Source organism: Lepidochelys olivacea (genome assembly GCF_965140295.1).
Source record: "Lepidochelys olivacea isolate rLepOli2 genome assembly, chromosome: 9".
Taxonomy (NCBI): Eukaryota; Metazoa; Chordata; order Testudines; family Cheloniidae; genus Lepidochelys; species Lepidochelys olivacea.
In genome coordinates, this window is record NC_140419.1 from 36,843,192 (window position 1) to 36,865,613 (window position 22,422).

Genomic DNA, 22,422 nt, shown 5'->3' on the forward strand with positions numbered 1-22,422 from the left:
ACAAGGTTGGGTTGGGCTGGCTGCTCACAGTTAAGGTTACCAGCTTTGATTGGATGAATTCCTGGAGATTTCATCACATGACATTATCTTTATTTAAAGATTAATCCGTAATTCCTGGAGACTTCAGGACACTCCTGGAGGGTTGGCAACCCTACTCATGGTCCATCGTCCTCTGCTGCCATTGGGGGCCTGTGGGAGGCTGGTGCTCAGGGCCCTGTGCCAGCACCACTGGCATCTCAGGTTCCTGGATCATCCAGGAGGTGACTTCACCCTTATACACACATCACGCCCAAAAGAAAATTCCCAGGTTTTCTATGAAATACGACCCCTAATCTGCCCAGCGCAGGTGCAGAGAGCTATTTGTAGGAAAGCTCCATCACGCTACGTGCTGCCCTGGGTCTTTTAGAGGCCCTGCTTCTCTGGAGAATACGCAGTCCATCCTCGGCGTCGGGACCTTTCAGAGGCTCCTCTACTTCAGAGTATACGGGAGCCTCTGACTGGCATTGGGCCTTCCGCTCTGCGTTGCTCGTCCGATACGAGGGGCGCTCGACTCCTTCCGGAAGCGTCACTACTCGTGATATTACGGGATCCTCCAGCGCCCAGTCCTTCCGGTGGCGCCGCTACACCTGATATTACGGGCACCCATCGTGTATTACCCCCCCCCCCCCAGTCCCCTCCGCCGAGCAGAGCCTTTACCTCTGTCTGTCACTCAGCGGAGGGGCCGCCCCCGGCGGAGGCTCCGCACCGAGATGGCGGCCGAGATCCATGCCAGGCCGCAGAGCAGCCGGCCCGTCCTGCTCAGCAAGGTCGAGGGGCACCAGGACGCGGTGAGCGCCGCTCTCCTCATCCCCAAGGAGGACGGGCTCATCACAGCCAGCGAGGACAGGTGGGCGCCGGGCCACCCCACCCTGGGAGGGGACCCCCCAGCCCCCCGGTTCGAGGGCTCCGGCTCTCTCCGGGGAAGCCCCCTCGGCTCACTGCCCAGGGCTGGCCGGCGGCGTAAGCCGCAGGTCGCTGCGTCTCAGCCCTCGGGGGGCCTGCCCCGCCCCGCCCCCCGGCTACCCCGAGCAGCCCGCCCCTCGCGGTGCCCCCTGCAGGAGCAGCTCGGGGGGGGCTGGCCGCGCTCCGACCCCTCCCGGCTCTGGCAGCGCCGCGCCCGGGAGCAGCCGGGGCGCGGGGGAGGGGGGATGGCCGGGCTGCCCCTCGTGCCATTCCGGGGTGCCAGGGCTGTGGGTCAGAGCCGGCACTGAGGCGCCGCCTGCCTTCCCAGGCAGGGCCGGGGCGGAGAGGGATCGGTAGGAAAAGCGTGTTAGTCCCGGGGGGACCCCTCCCCGCCAGAGGAGTGAAGGGCCGGGGCTGAGGCTTCGCTGACGAAGGCGCCGAGAGCTGGCGGGTCAGGGAGCGCTTTTCGGGCGCGGGGAAGCAGCGGGCTGCGGGCGGAGTAAGGCGCCCGTGCTCGTCAGTGAGCCCTGGGCTGCAGCTTTAGTGTTGCTTCAGGAATCCGGTGCAGGTTGCCGGAAAAATCCGTTAGACACCTCAGTCCCGAGAAGCGCCTTTGTCCGTCCTGAGGAAGGTGTGCAGGCCTTTTCTTTAAACAGCCGCTAAAGAGTCCGAGGCTGTTCGCCGGTACGCTAGGGATCGCTAGAAATCAGAGTAACTCGGCTCAGACTTCTCTAGCACGGTATGCATCCGATGAAGTGAGCTGTAGCTCACCAAAGCTTATGCTCAAATAAATTTGTTAGACTCTAAGGTGCCACTAGGACTCCTTTTCTTAGTGTGAAAAGGCACTCTCTTTAAGGCATAAATTTTGCCAGAAGGCACAAAATAGAGACTGTTGCCACTAGCCATAAAGAAACAGTGGATTGCAACACTGATTAGGGAAAATGAACCACTTGTTACACTGGGAGTGGTGAATTGTGAAACTGAGCAAGAGTTGGCTAGCATACTGCCATTTGGGGTTGGTTAGGAATGAGAGGCACTTCTGAATATTAGAACCAACAAATACTTCAGACAACCTGTTTTGAGGATCTTGATGCACTTTGTGAACATAAATTAAGCTTCCTAATTCTCTTCTGAGGTAGGCAGGCAGATATTGTTACCTCTTTTACAGAAGGGTAAATGGAGACATGTGGAAAGGTTAGATGGCTTCCCTGAATTAATGCAGAGCTAGGATTAGATCAGGCTTTCTTTTAATCTCTAGATCACATTGCTTCTATGATTATTGGGAGGGGAAAGCAGCAAAACTTCTGTTGTGAAAAATACCTATTTAGTTAAAGAGAAGAACAGAGCCACTGGGGATTGTTGGGCTGGAAGGGAGGTACAGCCCATCAAGGTTGTCTGCAAGATGCTGTTGTGAAGTGGTGGTAGCTGGAGAACTTTCCAGCAGTTGGGAATGAAGCAGAAGAAATGGGAGCTTCTTTTTTTATCCAGTTCAAAACATTTCATTGTTTTCTGCTCTAAAGGAAAGTTATAGTCTAGACTGGATAAGGGCAGGGATAATTATGAGACTGGAAAATATCCTCACATCAAAGCAGCAGCTCTCAACTGGGGGAAAAATAAGTTACAGATAAGGACCATTATTTGTTATAAACATTGACTCAGTTTAAAACAACAAATAACTCTGCATGATATATATTTGCAAGCATATTTGTTTATAGTGATTTCCTAAGGGAGGTTCTACAAACTGTGTATATTGTAACAGGAGTTAGGAATGGGTTTAGTAACTTAACAGTACTAAACACTAAATGGGTTTAGTAACATAATACTAGTAAAGGAGTGACTAGCATTTCTCAAGGGAGAAGACAGAAAATGTGAATCCATATTTACTTTCTGTTCTGAGGAGGATAACATGAATGGTTTTTTTTCTGCTTAGCCTATCAAGAACTTCTTTAAATTCTGGAAAGAATTCAGATTCTAACATGTATTTTGTTGTAAGGAAGAAGTTGAAGACTGCATAAGGGAGTCTTGTAAACAAGTAGTCTTTGTTTATTGTTTGGATTAACATATGCAGAGCAGAGACAGAATTGCCTTTTGTGAGGTGGTTGGGAAACCCACTTCCATTTGATAAAGTACATTAGAATCTCTAGATTTCAGAGTAACGTTTTAGTCTTGGGCACATTTAGTCTTTAGCCCAGCCCTCGTGATCATGGAGAAAAGTTCAAAAATGTGAACCTTGAAGGCTCAAATCAGAAAGCAAATGCAAAGTATCCAAAACTGTTATTTCAAAATCATGATTTGGGGGATCTGACTCTGATTTTTAAACACTTAAGATTGGCATTGCTGGATTTAGGAGCCGATCAGTGGGACATGTGTTTCTAAGTTACTTGCGTGGTTTTAAAAATACCACCCATAGGCAGCTAAATGTGGATTTAGGAGCTCTGGGGTGGTGCTGCAGAATGAGGGGTTTGGGGTGTAGGAGGGTGCTCTGGACTGGGACCAAGGGGTTCAGAGGGCAGAATGGGGATCAGGGCTCGGGCAAGGGGTGGGATGCGGGGGGGTGGGGAGGGGTATATGGCTCCATGCTGTGCTTATCGGAAGCAGTAGCATGTCCCACCTCCAGCTCCTATGTGGAGGCTTGGCCAGGCGGCTCTGCCGCCGCCCCTGCAACTCCCATCAGTAGAGGTTCCTGGCCAATGTACTGAGAGCTGTAGAGTTAGTGCTCAGGGACAGAGGCAGTGTGCAGAGCTGCCTGGCCGTGCCTCCCCAGCAACAGGGTCTGGGAGTCCCACGCGGCCAGGCAGCTCTGCAGGCACGCTGCCTCTGTCCGCGGACACCACCCCCGCAGCTCCCATTGGCTGAGGTTCCCAGCCAATGGGCTGGGAGCCGAGTCAGCACATGGGGAGCAGGGACGGAGGCAGTGTGCCTGCAGAGGCGTCTGGCTGCGCCTGTGTCAGCAATGGCAGGGACAGGAGCTGCCTGAGGTGAGCCCCCACATGGACTTCAGTTTTTACCATGGACACATAGCCGACTCCAGCACTGTGTGCTGGGTCTGGGATGTGATCAGAGCAAGCCTGGGCCAGTTTCCTTAGCCCTGTTCCTTGGAGATGGGGAAATCTTGTGTCCCATTAAATACCCATGGGGGAAATATTCTGGATCTGTGGTGAAGCCTGACCAACTCAACTTCCTCCCGCACTGCTCACTACAGCTGCTCTCGCACATGTCTCTTCTAATGCTGCTTAGGTGGCAGTGTGGAGCCAGCATTAGTGTGGTGGTCATTTATTTCGATATGCTTCCATGCAAAGGACATAAGAGGGACAGTGATTTTTCAACACGTTATCCCTGCCAATCCTGAACAGCATTTTATGGCACTCTATCTCTAGCCCCAGAGCTATCAAAGGCCTGTTGCAAACAGTGGTGGTGGTGGAACTTCGCACAAAAAGGTTGCAACTACTTTTTGTGATGGTGTTAGGGTTAATAATGGGGTTGCTGCTTGCTCTCCCTATAATAATCTAGAGCTTGCTCAGATAGATACTGTATCCCCAGTTCATACCAAAACATTCCACCTTTTTTAAAGTCCAAAATGTCTTTTTAAAAGTGACACACCAAAGGCGGTAAGGAACTATAGCTCAAGACTGAGAGTCTATAAGCAGTCCTATAATCTGTTTCATTAGTCCAGGGAATTATTGTGTTGGTTCTTGGATTCTCAGGTTTCAGCATTTGTTGCATTAGATTATATGTAAGAGAGTGCTTGCTCTCTTGAGAGTAGGGGGAATATAAGATTGTCATGTATCTCTGAGCCACAGCTTATTATGGTATCAAACTGTTTGTTTGACTTCAAACTTTGTGCTCATCTGCTTTTACTTCAGAACAGTGCTTGAACTTTGAGACATAGGAGTTGTACAGCATAGGTGGCTGTTCCATACAGTAGCATCTCACATCTGCTGGCAGCAAAAAACAGGGATAACAATGGGAGCATTCTATCCCTCTGCCCCTCCCAGTTTAAGCAGCATGCCTCTGGAGTAGATTGTGGTGTAGTGGATAGTAAAACTTGATACAGGTAACATTAACATCAAGTTGGCTATGAACTAGTACTCTCCTCTGTTGTGCTAAGCATGTTTAACTATGACTGTACTAGGTAGGGCTTTATTAGCATTCAAACATTCCTTCAGGAATGTTGTAGGTTATTTTTTTAAAGGCAGTGCAGTGCTTTCAGTCAAGTTTGAAGTTTGTTGGACTAATGTGTGACTTTCCTGCCTTAGTTCATGCATAATATGCAACAGACCTTCTGTGGGTCGTGGAATTTTGCTATTGAAAATGTTCTGCAAAGAGGGAGATAGGGATCCTAGAAGAGTGAGCATTTGATCATTGTTCCATCATTGCTCCTATTAGGATTTCACTAATTACTTGGGGTTTTTTGTCTTGTCTTGAAATGAAAACCCCCAAATGAGAATTCTGGCACTTATGGCTAATGTAGTGCCCATCTTTTAAAGAAAGGAAGGAGGAGGATCCCGGGAACTACAGGCCAGTCAGCCTCACCTCAGTCCCTGGAAAAATCATGGAGCAGGTCCTCAAGGAATCAATTCTGAAGCACTTAGAGGAGAGGAAAGTGATCAGAACAGTCAGCAAGGATTCACCAAGGGCAAGTCATGCCTGACTAATCTAATTGCCTTCTATGACGAGATAAATGGCTCTGTGGATGAGGGGAAAGCAGTGAACATGTTGTTCCTTGACTTTAGCAAAGCTTTTGACACGGTCTCCCATGGTATTCTTGCCAGCAAGTTAAAGAAGTATGGGCTGGATGAATGGACTATAAGGTGGATAGAAAGCTGGCTAGATTGTCGGGCTCAACGGGTAGTGATCAATGGCCTCATGTCTAGTTGGCAGCCGGTATCAAGGGAAGTGCCCCAAGAGTCAGTCCTTGGGCCGGTTTTGTTCAATATCTTCATAAATGATCTGGAGGATGGTGTGGGTTGCACCCTCAGCAAGTTTGCAGATGACACTAAACTGGGAGGAGAAGTAGATACCCTGGAGGGTAGGGATAGGATACAGAGGGCCCTAGACAAATTGGAGGATTGGGCCAAAAGAAATCTGATGAGGTTCAACAAGAACAAGTGCAGAGTCCTGCACTTAGGACGGAAGAATCCCATGCACCGCTACAGACTAGGGACCGAATAGCTAGGCAGCAGTTCTGCAGAAAAGGACCTAGAGGTTACAGTGGATGAGAAGCTGGATATGAGTCAACAGTGTGCTCTTGTTGCCACCAAGCCCAATGGCATTTTGGGATGTATCTGTGGGGGCATTGCCAGCAGATGGAGGGACGTGATCGTTCCCCTCTGTTTGACATTGGTGAGGCCTCATCTGGAGTACTGTGTCCAGTTTTGGGCCCCACGCTACAAGAAGGATGTGGAAGAATTGGAAAGAGTCCAGCGGAGGGCAACAAAAATGATTAGGGGACTGGAACACGTGACTTATGAGGAGAGACTGAGAGAACTAGGATTGTTTAGTCTGCAGAAGAGAAGAATGAGGGGGGATTTGATAGCTGCTTTCAACTACCTGAAAGGGGGTTCCAAAGAGGGTGGATCTAAACTGTTCTCAGTGGTAGCAGATGACAGAACAAGGAGTAATGGTCTCAAGTTGCAGTGGGGGAGGTTTAGGTTGGATATTAGGAAAAACTTTTTCACTAGGAGGGTGGTGAAGCACTGGAATAGGTACCTAGGGAGGTGGTGGAATCTCTTTCCTTAGAAGTTTTTACGGTCAAGCTTGACAAAGCCCTGGCTGGGATGATTTAGTTGGGGATTGGTCCTGCTTTGAGCAGGGGGTTGGACTAGATGACCTCCTGAGGTTCCTTCCAACCCTGATATTCTATGATTCTATCGTGTACAGCACCACTAACAGGAAACATCCCTCCCAAAACCAAAAACACTCTTGTTATGGAACTTGCTCAAAGTCACAGTGAGTCAGTGACAGAACCAGAACTCAGGAGTCATCACTCTCCCATGCTCTGAATGCTTATCATGCTGACTCTCCAGCCTTTCACAACGCAGAGCAAAGGCATAAGCTAGTAACTCTAGAGTAGCTGAAATATTGAAATCCTGGAGGTTTTTAAAGAGAGTGAACTAATGTAACTTAGATATTCAAAGGTTATAATATGTTTCAATATTATCTTGTTGCACAGTGGTTATGTATTTTCTTTGTGTTATGGAGGGTGTTCATGGAGGCAGTGGCCTTGTTAAACTAGCTTTTCAAATAATGCTCTAAATGCAACAGCCTGAAGAAAGCTGCTTGGGATGAAACTTTGGCTTGGCTTATGGCTGAAATTATTAAATACGCTTCGATTTTTATGCAAGTTCCAACTTCCCAGTAGTGATGGTTTCTTGAACACGATGCTAGCTATATTCTCAGTGCTAAACTGTTTTTTCAGCTACAGTATTTATTTGGTAATTCTCTTCCGAAAATTTGCCACAGGCTTTTCAGTAGCAGCTGTGATGAGTGAGTCAAACACATCAGTATATAGACTAACTATGTATCTTTTTTTTAACATCACAGAGCCACCTCCTTAAACTTATGGGTTCAGCTTGCACTTCCTAAATAATTTTATTTATTAAACTTTGTGTGGCTTTTATTTTTTAAGCCCTGGTTGGGAACTTACAGGGCATCACTTCTCAACATTGTAAATGGTTGTGGAGGTAGCCAAAAGACCCTCAATGCAGATCTCACTAATGTGGGTTGATCATATCCTTATGGCACTATAGCACAACCTTTGAGTTACTGCTATGCAGGTGGAACTTGGGTGCAGAAAGAGAACAGTTCCCTAATATTCTATTCCTGTGGGGATATTTGTTCAATGATTATCAGTTTCAAATCAGTTTTTCAGCAGATGCAGGAGGTTGAGTGCTACTCTTGGTAATGCTGTTGTAGGTCATAGTGTAACTCTGAACTTGTGTTGATGCAAATGAGAGCAGAATCCAATCCTGAAACTAACACTGCAGTTAGTTTTTTAAATTGGTTAGTCTCTAAGGTGCCACAAGTACTCCTTTTCTTTTTGCGAATACAGACTAACACGGCTGTTACTCTGAAACCTGCAGTTAGATCGTGTTTGTCTGTTTATCCAAGCACCTGTGACTTCTGTCACAAGACTGATAAATCTCGAGCAAAGAAAACTATTTGTAATATGAAAGTTTCCAAGGGAACTGGAGAATACTCAACAATTTCTTGCTAGTTCTTGTTTCTGTAGGCATTTGTCTGAGCTTTTGTATTTACATGAAATACATTTGAACTAAACTAATTTGCAAAGTAGTCTTGAATTTCTTTTATAGTTCGTATGTAAATCAAGGGGCCAGTTCAGGGACCATTAGAATTCATTTGCATACCTTTCAGTGGCTTGTTTGGGACCAGGATTTGGCCCTGGGGCAATAGTTTAGATAGTGGAAGAAGTGTTGCTTCTGTAGCCTATATAAATGCAGCTGTAAATTAAGGTTGCATATATAAAGATGTATCCATAATTTCTGAAAGTAGTGCATGGTGGCTGAAGACTTCTGTCTTCTAAGATTAACTTTGAAAGAAGCAATATTGATTGTAAGGTTTTGAAATAGGGACTGCATCTATGTACAGAAGATATAAAGATTGGCCCACTTGTTGGATGCTATCCTGTGACTTGGGAAATCAGAGTTCAGTTCTTTGCCTTGTCTCGGCCTTCCTGTGTGAGCTTGGGCAAGTCACTTAATCTCTCGGTGCCTCAGTTCCCCATCTGTAAAATGGGGATAATATGTTTCTATCTCATGAGATGTAGAGGATAAATGAATACATAAACTGAGGTGCTCAAATACAGTAGCGATGGAAGCTATGTAAGTTCTACCAGTTCATGTTTACAGAGCACCTAGCACAATTTGATCCCAATATTTATTCAATCTTCTCAAGGCTACTTTAACTCAAATATGAAAATCACATTTTAATAACTAATGTGAACTTTAGTTCAGTTCAGACATGCTGATACTGACCAGTAATTAACATTTCCTGACAAATAGTTTATTGCATCTTTTCATTTCAAGTTTAGGCTGCAAACTCTGCTGTTCAGGCTCAAGGATGCTGGTTGAATTAGATTTTTTTTAATACTCTGTTCTGGAAACATGTCAATGGTAGTGTTCCGTTCAGTTTGCTGGAGATTTACGTTGTTCAGTCTGCCAGCAAATTGTGCCTGCCTTGAAATTTTTGTTAGCCTATCAGAATTATTTGAAGCAAAAGTCATTAAGTGCTACTTCTTTTAAAGCAGAGGATGGTGTTTGTGGTGTACCAATATTTGCACACTCAGACTTGTTAATGGCACAAATGCAGATTTACTTTCAGTTGTTGTTGTTTTTTCCAGACTCCTGGCCCTTGCATTTCCCCCCCAAAAAGTAGCCTAATTATTCAAAGAGGAGTAATTTGAATTTGAAAATAAGTTGGAGTTTAGCTGCACTGCATGAGTTGATGGAGTTCTGCAGAATTCCAGAACTTTTCCTTGGTCTTAATGTCTTCAGAAGGTTATCTCAAGTGACAAAATGTTCAACCAATGAAACACCAAGTGAGAAACTCCAATTGCTCAAATCTTGAGGACACAATAAATATGGTTTGTAACAGCTTCTGAAAAATACTTCATTTTAAATTAACATTTCATGCATGCTATATACCACACAATGAGTACAAACTGAAATTCACATATGGGCGTAGCTATGATTTGTAATATCTCTAGAAATCAGTTTGTCACCCTGGAGGGACTACTACTTTAGTGTAGCCACTTTTCACTTTATATTACATCCCAGAAAAGTATCCTTTAATGATCACTTGAAATAAACAATGTAACAGAATATTTTACACTTCTGTTGTATCTGCGTTAATGGATTAGCCTCACAACATCCATCTAAAATATTACCTCTGTTTCATAAGGAAATCTGAGATCAGAGAAGTTAAGTGATGCTATCTACAGTTACAGAAGAGTCTATGGAAGGATAAGCAAGAACCAAATTCCCTGGAGTTCTAGTTCTGTGTATTAAGCATTGGACCATTTGTTGAATAAAATGGGATTGAGAATGGATTGATAATGAAAGAGCTGGGATTCATGAGTGATTTTGGCTCTAATGTTGTGGAACTCCTGAAATGAATAGTGTACATAAGAGGGGTGTGTGGAAAGATCATTATTTGCTATAGGAGCACTTCATTCTGGTACCTACTTGTATTAGAATTGGCATCACCTACCAATAGGGTGACCAGATAGCAACTGTGGGAAAAAATGGGACAGGGGGTGGGGGGTAATAGGCGCCTATATAAGGAAAAGACCCCCAGAATGGCACTGTCCCTTTAAAAATGCAACATCTGGTCACCCTACCTACCAAGAAGTTCACTCTACTGTTCAGGAAGAGGAAGAGCATTGCAGCTGCAGACAGCTAAGAGAGAAAAGAGAAGTGGAGAAATCAGTATTGGCTGTATAATTAGTCATTGCTGACAAGGGTTTCTTCAGATTTTGCTATGCTTCATAACATTATACATTTACGGTACTAACAGAGGGACTGGAGCAATAATATTCTCATCAGTCTTGAATGATTGCAAAATGCAAACCTGTCACTGGTGGTTTAATTCTTATCTGGATTTTCTTTTAAATCAAAATGAGAAGAAACTTTCTAAGAGATTTCTTTGGCTGACCTTTGCAGCCTGTCTCCAGCTATGTGGCCTTCAATGAGAGGAACTGTATCTTTGTAACATACTATATGCACCACATTCTCAAGAAATTATCTGACTAGCAACACACTGGCAATGTTATGTCTTCATGGTACTGTCTTCAAGAACAGTGAAATATACAAGAGACCTAAGAGGAAACAAAGGCTATATATGCTTGCAAAATCTGTAATGAATTTTCTCAATTGTTATGGTTACTGCAGTTCACTCTTCTGTCATTTGAGAACAAAGATAATTGAATTACTTTGGTCAAAAGTGAAAGAGGCTTGAATTAGTGCAGCTCAAAGCTGCACTTAGAAATTCTTCAAACCTTTTTGGTGAGTGTGATGAAGTTGCATAAAAAGCAGCAGGTAAAATGATCTGAACTTTCTAAAAGCTATGGAAAAAATAATGGTGGTTATAGATTTTTTTAATAGCAGTGCCCAAATGGAAGGAGCACGTGGACTTTTTGGGAACAATGTTATGAATGGTTCAGATCTGCCCTATTAAATGAGGGAAAACAACCCCTGCTTCTGGAAAGCATAATTTCTGGATCTTGCCACAGTCTGTGGATGGTGGTAGGGGAACCATGTCACTTACTCCAAATAAGGCACATTTGTGGCAGATAACATATCTAACTGAGGGATTTGAGTGGAGTACAGTATGGTGCATGGGATGACATGTTAAATAAAAATTGAACAGCAGCTCGATGTCCAGCCTTCCTGGGGGAAATTGGGTATGTGGTCACATATGATATAACTTTAATAATGCATATGCAAAGTCGCCGGTGTTAGGAGATGCATTGGCAACTCTAACTTTGCCACGTCAAAACTTTGGCATTCATACCAGTATGAACTGCAAACTAAATAGCTTTTTTTATGTAAAATTTTTGGTTGTAATTCTAATATAATACACTGTAGTCCAGCCTTGAAAATACACCAATCCAAATGCCATATCTGTTTGTCCTCTTTCTTTCTTTTATTGTAGTTAAAATTAATTTAGTTGTCTAACAGTCTTGTGTGGGTGAGTTTAAAAAGTAAGCTTGCTGTAACTTGTGACAGGACATAACTCTTCTAAAAAGCAATAAAATTGCCATTCCCCCTGCCACCCAAAATAATCAACCAACTACATCCAACATTTGTGAAAACAGTGCATGTCTCTCTCTTTTTTTAATTTGAATATCATATTTCGTGGTAGTCTCTTGTAAATGTGATTTCCTCATTCCCTCATGGTGTAATCTGTAACTACCATCAAGATAACAGTATAAATGGAGGTCCAAATTACTCTCAGCCACAAAAGAGGAGACTAGCTAACAAAGCCTTGGAAGAGTAGAAGTTAAAACTGGACAGGAAAAAAAAATCTACTTGAATCTTTCAATTTTTATTTTTAAATCTTCTGCCGAAACTTTTTTAAAATGTCGTGTCTCAAATATTTTAAACTTTCTTTAAATATATATCATATAAAAATATGGGTTTTCTACTTCTAGCTGTTCTTCCTCCTCTTCTTCCCCCACAGCCCCAAAAAACCTTCAGGGCAGGCACAGGAGCAACGGTACTAAATTTTCTGAAGATCACTTTTTCAGCCCTTTCCTTTCTTTTTAAGGACCTGATACTGCACCATTGGATTCAATGGGAGCAGGCCTTATGTGCGCAAACCTGCATATTGTCTCCATTTCTGTTCTGTTTTTGTTGCTAATTTAAACAGATCAACAGTTTTTATTTGCATTTTATGTACAAGGGAATTCCCCTCAGCAGTACGTGATCTCATGCTAGTGCATGAGACCAAGAACAACTAACAACAAAATAGGAAAATTGGTCATACATAAAGTAATCCTAAGATTGTGCATGGAGGAGGAAGGGGAACGTGCAGTGGAATGGACTACAAAAGGAAGGGATTGAGCCACCATCACTGCTACTGTTAAATACAAGGGAGCAGCCCTGAAAAATGCAGAGAATCAGATTGGGTCACCCAACTGATCTTTTTGACCTACTGTCTGTTAGTTTGAATGTAATTATGTATTATAAACATAAATATGATGATTATGTATAAAATGTGGTCTGGTTTGACAGTAGGATGACCTGATGCTTCCTGGATCAGGCTTAAATCTCTTCTTTTTGATTCTGACTGACAAAGAATATATAGAGATGTGATGAATTATTCTCTGATGGAAGGGTTGAAATAGTCTTCCTCAAAGCCTGCCATACCTACTCAGATAACATTACAACTGCTGTGGAGGAAACTGTTCAGAGTACTCTCTGAAGGCATTATCCTGTACCATATTAAAATGGGGTCGTAGAAAAGCAGAGGGGTTACTTGAGTCTTTATAAAAAAAAAACACAAAAAACACCCCACCAGTATAGGTGTAATGATTGATATACAAGCTTACAACTTTTCTTTTTCTTCCTCCTTTCTCCTACATCCTGCAGAACAATTCGAGTATGGCTGAAAAGGGACAGTGGCCAGTACTGGCCCAGCATTTACCACACAATGTCATGTAAGTAACACTATACGTAAATGTTATGATGTATTAGTGTTGATTACTAGGTTCAGCCAAACATAGAGTCCATTCTGTGGCTATGTTGAATTCTTAATGTTAAAGAAAAGTAATTGTAATTTATTTATGCTTAGGCTATGTGAAACCCCATTTGAATTAGAATAATTTCACACTAATTGTAGATAAGCTCAGAAACAGAAATATTTGCTGAGTTTTTAAGTTTCAGTATAAATGTACTAATTTTTTGTCAAAATAGTTCTTTAGTCTTATGTTTTGTTTTAAAGGGCATTGTGCCAACTCATATAATGGGGAACATCTTTAGTAATGTCTCATAGTTTGGCAACATTACACTTATATGCACTTTTTAAAGGAACACTCTCAAATTCTTTAGGTCTGAATTTGACTTAAAGTTTCTAGGGTGTGTGTGTGTGTTTGTGTTTGCTGGATTCTGAATGTTTAGCCTTAAAACTCTTAATGAGAAATTAAAAACTGAAAGAGCATCTTGTTTATCTATGTAGTATTATTGGAATCAGAAGTTGCTATTGCACATGGTCCTGCTAGTGTATTTAAATATTTAGGAGTTGATCACAGGGGGTAAATGCTTACTGTTAGTTGTGATGCATCACTTCTTAAAACCTGAATGTATTGCCCATAAAATCTCTTCTGCTTTAATCTTTCTGCCTAAAGAATCACTACTTAAATGTAGAGCTGCTGCCTAGATGCTTTACATAAATGGTATTAAACCATGACAGTCTAGGATATACACAAACATAGGGCCAAGTGCTGCAGTACAATCAAAGCTACCATTGAAGACAGTGCAAGTTTTGACTGAGGACTGCAGGATTTGGCCCTTAACGTTCTGCTCTGTTTTCTCTGGTACAGTGCACGCCAACTAACAAATCTTAATTACAGGCTGAGCTGAACTAACCACTGAACTTGTGCATCAGCATCATTTTTTCTCAACCATTAATTTTTTAAAATAAATTTTGGGGTAGTCATGAAGGTCAAGAGGACTGGAAAAAGCTAATGTTTTTGACAAAAATTGGGTTGTAAATTAGGATCCAGGAAACTGTAGGCTAGTTAGACCGACATCAGTCCCAGGCAAAATCCCAGCCTTGGAAAAGCTGATCTGGGATGCAGTCAGAAAGAATTACAGGATTGTAGCATGATTAAGCTAATCAGTATGTTTTTACAGAAAAAACATCTTGTCAAATGTACTGGTTTTTGAGAGTTTGGTTGATAAAGGTGGAAACATAGTATGCTTAGACTTTTGTAAGGCATTTGATGTATTCCCACATAACGTTCTGTTTTGGGGAGGAACCTCTTGAAGATCAATGCAGCCCGTATTGAATGGATGACTAATAGCTCACAAAAAGTAATTATAAACAGGGAATAGTGATCCAGTGGAGGTGTTTCTTGTGCGGTCTGTCTGGGATCTGTTCTTGGCCCAATGCTATTCAATATCTTTGTCAATGATTTAGAAGAAAATATAAGATCATTGCTGGTAAAATTTGCAGATGACACAAATTAGTGGAATGGTAAATGATGGGAACAGGTTAGTTACAGGACCTGAATCATTCGGTGGGCTTATTTGAACATGCATTTTAATGTTGCCAAATGTAAGGTCATACATCTAGGAGCAAAGAATATAGGTCACACTTGTAAGATTGGGGACTGTATCCTAAAAGCAGTGAGACTCTAAAAGGTTTAGGGGTCATAGAACACAACCAGTTGAAAATGAGCTTCCAGTATGATGGTGTAGCTAAGGGGATGAATGTGATCGTAGGATGTATAAGAGGGATAATATCAAGAAGGATTCGAGAGGTGGTATTATCTCTGCATATGGCATTAGTGAGACCATTACTGGAATGCTGTGTCCAGTTCTGGTGTCAACAGTTTTTAAAAAGGATGTTGAAAAACCGTGTAGGTTCAGCAAAGAGCTACAAGAATGAATCAGGCAGGGTGGATTTGATTTAAATCATGATTTTAAATCACTAGTCAGAAAGACTCAATTTAATCATGCATTTCTACATAAAAGTGCATTCTTGTTGGTTGTTATAACCTTAATACATATTCTTCACAACTCAGGTAGATGTAAGTTTCATTTTTAGAAGGTACACACTGTACATTTTTAAAATAGTTTAGTTTGAAAACTTTTCAGGTTAGTTTTACAGCTGTATCAGAAGATGAATGATTGTTTGGTTATTTCATTTACCAAAGGTAATTGAAGCAGATATTTATGAAGTCATTGGGAGGTGAACTATCTCCAATTCAACAAGTTAATTATTAATATTTGGAGGATTTTCTTGCCATGCTGAATTAGGAGGAGAGAGGTAAGGGAGTGACTCTGTGTACACAAATTTGCAGAGGGACAATAGGATTGAGGTCTGTTATTTCTCACCTCTATATTTTATTTATTTAAAAACATTTTTGCTATTAACAAGCATGTTATCTCTGGAGACACAAATCCACAGTTTGAGAACCGCAAAACTAAGCATCTGATGGTATCTTCTAGACCAGGGGTCTGCAACCTATGGCACGCGTGCCAAAGATGGCACGCGAGCTGATTTTTTTCTTTCTTTTTTTTTAATGGCACGCTGCTGCCTGCCAGGTCCCAGCCGCCAGCCCTGCTAAGCCCGTTGCCGCACTCAGGCCGGGACCCCGGCAGGCAGCAGCGTGCCATTAAAAATCCTGCCCGCCCTGGCCAGGTCTTCTCCGTGTCCCCCTTCCCCCCACCTTGCGGGGGCAGGGTAAAGAAGCTTGGTTCTGCCAGCTGCTGCTGCAGGGCAGGCAAGCTCCCCCTCCACCGCTGTGCTGGCTTCCTGCCCCTCCTCTTCTCCCTCCCTGCTGCTGATCAGCTGATGGCCCTTGCGAGGGAGGGAGGGAGCGGAGCCGCAGCGGGCTCTGGGGAGGAGGCAGAGAAGAGGTGGGGACAGGGCCTTGGGGAAGGGGGGTGGAATCAGGGCATATCCCCTCCAGCCCGCTGCCGTGAGCCGCTCTGGGCAGGAGGCTGGGACCATCCCCAGCCCTCTGCCCTGACCCCTGCACCCTGCCATGACCCCAGCTTTGACTCCTGCACCCTCCTCACACACCCCACCAGCCCTCTGCCCTGACCCTGGTACCCCCACAACCCCAGCCTTGACTCCAGCACCCCCACAAATACCCAGCGCCACCATGTCCTGATTCCTGCACCCTCCTCACACATACCCAGCCCCCCCATGCCATGACCCTCCCACATTCTTATCCCCACCCTGAGCACCAAACGGGAGCTCCTGCACCCCTCTGCCAGGTAAGCACTCCACACCTAAACCTCCTGCCCCAACCCTGAGCCACCTACCTCATACTAACTCCTGGCCAGACCCTACACCCCAACCCCCAGCCTGCTTCTTCACCCCCAGCCTTGTGCTCAGTGCACTCCCACCCTCAGCTCAGTGCAGAGAGAGAGGAAGAGAATGGGCTAGAAGCAGGGAGAAGGTAGGTATCCACTCTGTGTGGGCAGGGCCGGGATCCCAGACCAGCAGCGGGCTGAGCAGTGCCGGCAGCCGGGACCCTGGCTGGCAGACGGAACCCCAGACCAGCAGTGGGCTGAGCCACTCAGCCCATTGCCGGTCTGGGGTCCCAGTCCCCGGCCCCGCTCAGCCCGCTGCCAGTCTGGGGTTCTGGCTGCCAGCTCCTTGCTGGTCTGGGGTCCTGGCAGCAGGCCCCGCTCAGCCTGCTGCCGGCCTACGTGAACGGAACCCCAGGCTGGCAGCGGGCTGAGCGGGGTGGTGGCGTAAGATCAGGATTTTAATTTTAAATGAAGCTGCTTAAACATTTTGAAAAACCTTGTTTACTTTACATACTGACAATAGTTAGTTATATAATATATAGACTTATAGAGAGAGACCTTTTAAAAACGGTTAAAATGTATTACTGGCACATGAAACCTTAAATTAGAGAGAATAAATGAAGACTCAGCACACCACTTCTGAAAGGTTGTCAACCCCTGTTTTAGGCTGAGCACTTAGTCCCATTGGGTAGATAGAAAGATTAACCTAAATTTATACAGAAGCCCCTAGAACCCCATAAAATTGAGTACCTAATCCATGAACTATTGGAACTCATTTACAAAACTTTTCTTAAACATTATGTGAATATATTGTCTCATACTATAGAATTAGAATTTATAATCCCTATTCCATGATGAGTTATCTTTGAGTTATAATGTATCTTAATTAAAACTATCTTTAGGTACGGTTTTTTCCTCAAAGCACTTTATCAAAAAAAATCTGATTTTAAAAAAAAAAATTAAATCATTTTTATTCACCCTGGATTCAGGGTCTGGAAAACAAACCTTCTAATGAGACTCTAAAAAAGCTCTATCTATGTAATTTATCCAAGAGCAGTTTAAGGAGGTGATGTGATCATAGTCTACAAGTGCCTATGTGGGAAAGAGATTTGATAGCTTTTTTTATCTAGCAGAAAAAGACATGAGATCCAGTGGGTTGGAAGCTGAAGCTAAACACATTCAGACTAGAAATAAGGTCCTCGTTTCACAGTGCGTGTAACTAACCAATGGAACAATTTGGTTAGCAATTATGTGGATTCCCCATCTCTTGAAATCAAGACTAGATAGTCTAAAAGACTTACTGTAGCTCAAACAGAAGGTTTAGGCTTGATACAGAAATTACTGGGTGAGGTTCTTTGTCCTGTGTTATGCAAGAGATCCAATTAGATTATTGGAATGGTCTTGTCTAGCATTATGTATCAAAGGAAACTGGAAAAAGAATCATTAACTTTAAGTTGTGTTAGATGTGCAAAGAAATATCTGCCAAGGTATTAGAGGAAAAGCAGTAAATCAGAGCCTCTCCCCCACAAAAAGATGTGGCTAGTGTTGCGAAAGATTAATCATTTTGGTGATGTAGAATTTGTGATGAAATGATTTGTCACCCTTATTTATTTTTGCATTAAATTTTATTACTCTTTCATTGTCTGTCTTGTAGCTCGGTTCACCACATTCTCACTAAGTACGTCTAAAGACATTCTTCCCTTTTTTGAAGTTTCTTCTGGTTTTGTAATGGGCTCTCAGAATAGACTGCATATAATCAGATGAGAGAGAATCTTTTTGCAAGGCTGCCAACAGAATCACAAAATATAATTGTTTACCACAACAGATGTGCAAGGTTTGAAATGCATGGTCGGACACGAGGTTAACATGCGATCAAATATTATTTCTGCCCTGAAGTCTGCCTCCTCTAGCAGTACCTTATGCCAACTCAAGAAAGGTCCTGAATAGTTGCTCTGGTATGCAGTTCAAAGACTTTGAACTTGAGATAACATAGCAAGCTTCGCTTTTAGATGTCAGCTTCTGTGTATGAACTCTTCAAGCCAGATTTTCAGTCCTGGTCAAATTCCATTTGTTCATTCCAGTTTGTGGCTGGAATTAATGGGGTGTGTTTCCTTTACAGCACTACTATACCTTGCTGTAGCCTAGCAACAGGGAGTTAAATCTTTCAAACAAAACAAAGACACACACAATAAAATAAGACCATCTCTTCAGTTGGAGCCTGACTGTGAATCTGTTTATCAAAACCAGGCATCTTCCTTCCTAGAGGCCAAAAACATTCAGTGTTAATTGTGATATGATATGTACTTTAACAATTGTCTTGTGATGGTCTTCTTGGCAGCTCCTTGTTCAGCTATGTCTTATCATCATGACAGCAGAAGAATATTTGTAGGCCAGGATAATGGTGCCATTATGGTAAGTTTTTGCTGCTGCAGTTTCTTTTAAGAACACAAGTTAATTGTGAAGCTTCTTTGGTAGTGGCTGAATAATTGCAGACTTGACTGAATTGTCCATGAGCAGTATATATAGCCAGCCCTTTATTTTATACTTAAATCAAGCTATAGAATAACTGAAAACTGTTTGCATGTTTTAGGGAAGTAATCTCAGTTTCCTTGCTGTGGGGCTTTGTGTCCTTGTGTTTGATTCTAGTCCGTAGTTCTTGCACACCTAGCTCTATGGCATTAGTGTTCAGCCCTTTCTCTGTCCTTTGTGTGGGTCACCCAATCATGCATCCCTCACCTCATTCCTTGGTGCAGAGGCTACATCCTTCCTTGTCTCTCCTGTTTTCTTGTCGTGTTTTACACTCTTGTTTTTCCCCCTTTGTTGCCACATGTACTTTCTCCCACAAAAAATGTTGCAGAGGGCAACCCTCTGTTACAAACAAGGGGAGAAAAGGGTGGCGGGAACACACAACTAATCTCAGAGAAGGGATGAAAACTTGTGACTGCCAAAAGCTTCACTTCCATAAGAAATCCGTAAAAATACAAGGTGATGCAGGTTAGGGTAACTGTTAATACCTGATGAAATTTCTCCTTTTTTCCTTCCAACACATTGTCTTTGGTCGACTTGATTCCGAATGCAAATCCTCTGTTGAAAAGATGAGTGATTCATCTTCATGCAGCTGATACAAATAAATCTGCACTTTAATCTGTGATCAGCCTGGTACTGAGTGTAGTATCTGCCAGCCTGTGGCTTCCAAGGGTTGGTCTCCACTAGAAAATTAGATTGACCCAGCTATGTTGTTCAGGGGTGTGTAAAATCCACACCCCTGAGTCACATGGTTTAGCCAACCTAAGTCCCTGTGTGTACGCACTATGTTGATGGAGGAATTCTTCCACCAACATAGCTACTGCCTCTTGGGAAGTGAATTAACTACAACGATGGGAGAACCCCTTTCTTTGCTGCAGTAAGTGTCTATACTGAAGTGCTTCAGTGGTGCAGCTGTATTGTTTCAAGTGTAGACAGGCCCCGAGGACAAACCTATCTTTTTGTAGCGGGATAGGTGGTTGTTGGCTGCCAACTTAAGTCTGTTGCTTATATGAGGTTATTCCTGTGTTCTTGGTGGTAAAGATTTTCCTCAGTCAGTCTGATTCCCATTTCAACCTGAGAGGATGTGCCGTTTTACTTCATCTAACTGTGTTTCCTTGATATTAGGAATTCCATATCTCAGAAGACTTCAATAAGATGAACTTTGTCAAGACGTACCCAGGTAATACAGCATGGGGTCTTCACTAATGTGTTTACTTCGCAGATGAGATTTTTAAAACATTCGATACATTGGGAGGCACCTTCATAATTGAGCCTAGACATTGACTCTAACTTTAATAGTAGGAAAGATATCGGTAAATTACTTGTAATTACCTTTTAATCAAAATAGGATCAATTCGTGTAGCCCAAGTATAGGATTTTAGAATGTTTAACGTCTAAAATTATTTTTTGGCCATAGTCTTACTGCAAAGCTGCTGGCTTCATTGTGATATAGTTGGCTATGGAGAACATTCCTTCTGAAAAGCTTTACGTTCAGAACCAATATAAAGAAAACAAAACACTCTGACGGTCTGACCCAAATCTTTTAGAAGTTTGTGAGTCGGAGGTGGTTGCAGTGTGAAGGTCATCACAGGTGGGAGCTAGGAATCCCCAAAGGATGGAGAGTAGGAGCTGTATTAAAACCTCACATAACTGTAAGGTAATGTGCTGAATGTCTCTAACTCTGGTTATATTGTTCAGCACTGATCAGTGGTTATACATTTGTGGATGCTTTAATCTGCAGATGACTTTCTAAAGGGGGGAAAACTGATGCAGTACTGGTGTCTGATATAAGGAGAGGGGGAAATTCTGCTCTTTAAAAACAGTTTGGTGGTATAGTCCTAATAGAGGGTAGTACTTACGTAGGTGCAATAATTAGGCCAAAATGCCTGTTACTAAACACTGGGACTCTTGGGTCTTAGTTGAGGTAGTAAGAACTGAGTAGTACAGTAAGAATTGAAATCATACAAGATCCCCATTCATTAGGTATTTCTGGCAGAAGAGGGGACTACTGTATTAAAACTAATGTAGATGAAAGATACAAGGTTCTTTCCAAGCATTATTTAGTATTCCTTCTAAAGAATGTACAGCCAAATTCAGTCACTTCTATTCCACGGTTATTAATTAATAACTTGACGATGTACAGAAGACTTTGTACTGACGGCTAAAAATATAGGAAAACAAAATACAGCTTGTCTTATGACTTCCTATCATCCTCTAATGGAAAAGGGTGCTCTTGTTTAAAAGAGACCTTGTTTTTAAAAGCTACAAAAGCCCCTTTATCCTAAAAGCAGATGACTTTACATTTCAGTCCAAAAGAAGTATATCTAATACACCCTCCCCCTATATTCTTTCTTCCATTTCTGTCTCCTCTACATCTTCTTTCTTAAATGATCTCAGCACTGTACAGAGTGCTCTCACTGGAGTTGAGTTGCCAGCATGCCCTCAAAGGAGAGGGACCCTCACATTTCTGTGTGAGGGAAATCACTAAATGAAAGGACAATTCAAATGAGCTGACTTCTTTTTCTGACATGCCCGATTCATTAAAGGCCAATCACTGAGATGGAAAATGCAAAATAAATTGAGAACTTTGCTAACCTTATCAAACTTTGGGGCTGCAGTAAGTGTGACAGAGAAAGTAAAATTCTTTCTTCCGGCAATTACTTCCCCCCCCCCCCCCGCCGCCAAACACTTTCAACCTGTGTTTCTAACTGTGTAACTGAAGATTTGATTGAAATACTTCTATCTGAAGTGCTTAGATCCTTTCCTTTATTTCCACAGCTCATCAGAATCGGGTGTCGGCTGTCATTTTCTGCCTGGCAGCAGAGTGGGTTATCAGTACTGGCCATGACAAGTGTGTCAGCTGGATGTGCACCAGGAGTGGGAATATGCTGGGAAGACATTACTTCACCTCTTGGGCTTCATGTTTACAGTATCCATCAAAAATGATCACGTTACTAACAAATCACAAGACAAAATTTTATCATTACAAAATCCACTGCAGTATAGTTAGCATAGAAAGTATTAAATAACTAATACTAAACTACACTTGGCAAAATTCAGTCGCATCTTGTGATGCTGTATCTTTTTTTTTATTTTTCAGTGTATTTTTTCACTTATTTGAATTTAGAGTTCGCAATCTACAATGGCTCCCCCGGTTAATAGTATGATTCTACTGTTCAGATTCTCTAAAATGCATAGCTTCTAGCTTACAAAATTACAAGAATACATCTTAAAGATACTGAAACTTCTGTTCTTCGGTTTCTCTCCACAGCACGTATATAACTTGCTATCCTGTTTATCCAGGTCATTCTTCTGTCAAAGAAAAATTTTTAATTAAAAAGACAATCTACAAATGCTCATATGATTGTTGGCCTCCTATACACATTTAAAAATTGGGATTAGACTGAATTGTTAGTAATTAAACAGAAACAGGTAGCTTATATGGTAT

General features: G+C 42.7%; 1 protein-coding gene across 1 annotated transcript in view; it reads left to right on the top strand.

Annotated features, from left to right (window-relative positions):
• The first annotated feature begins 654 nt into the window (after window positions 1-654).
• The window catches only part of WDFY1 (WD repeat and FYVE domain containing 1), a 40,865-nt gene continuing 19,097 nt past the window's right edge, over window positions 655-22,422 (top strand). The window contains exons 1-5 of the mRNA XM_084639622.1: window positions 655-886; window positions 13,053-13,120; window positions 18,787-18,860; window positions 20,100-20,154; window positions 21,753-21,903. Of these exons, the coding sequence (XP_084495748.1) occupies window positions 750-886; window positions 13,053-13,120; window positions 18,787-18,860; window positions 20,100-20,154; window positions 21,753-21,903 (485 nt within the window). The 5' untranslated portion in view covers window positions 655-749. The remainder of the gene's footprint in view (window positions 887-13,052; window positions 13,121-18,786; window positions 18,861-20,099; window positions 20,155-21,752; window positions 21,904-22,422) is intronic.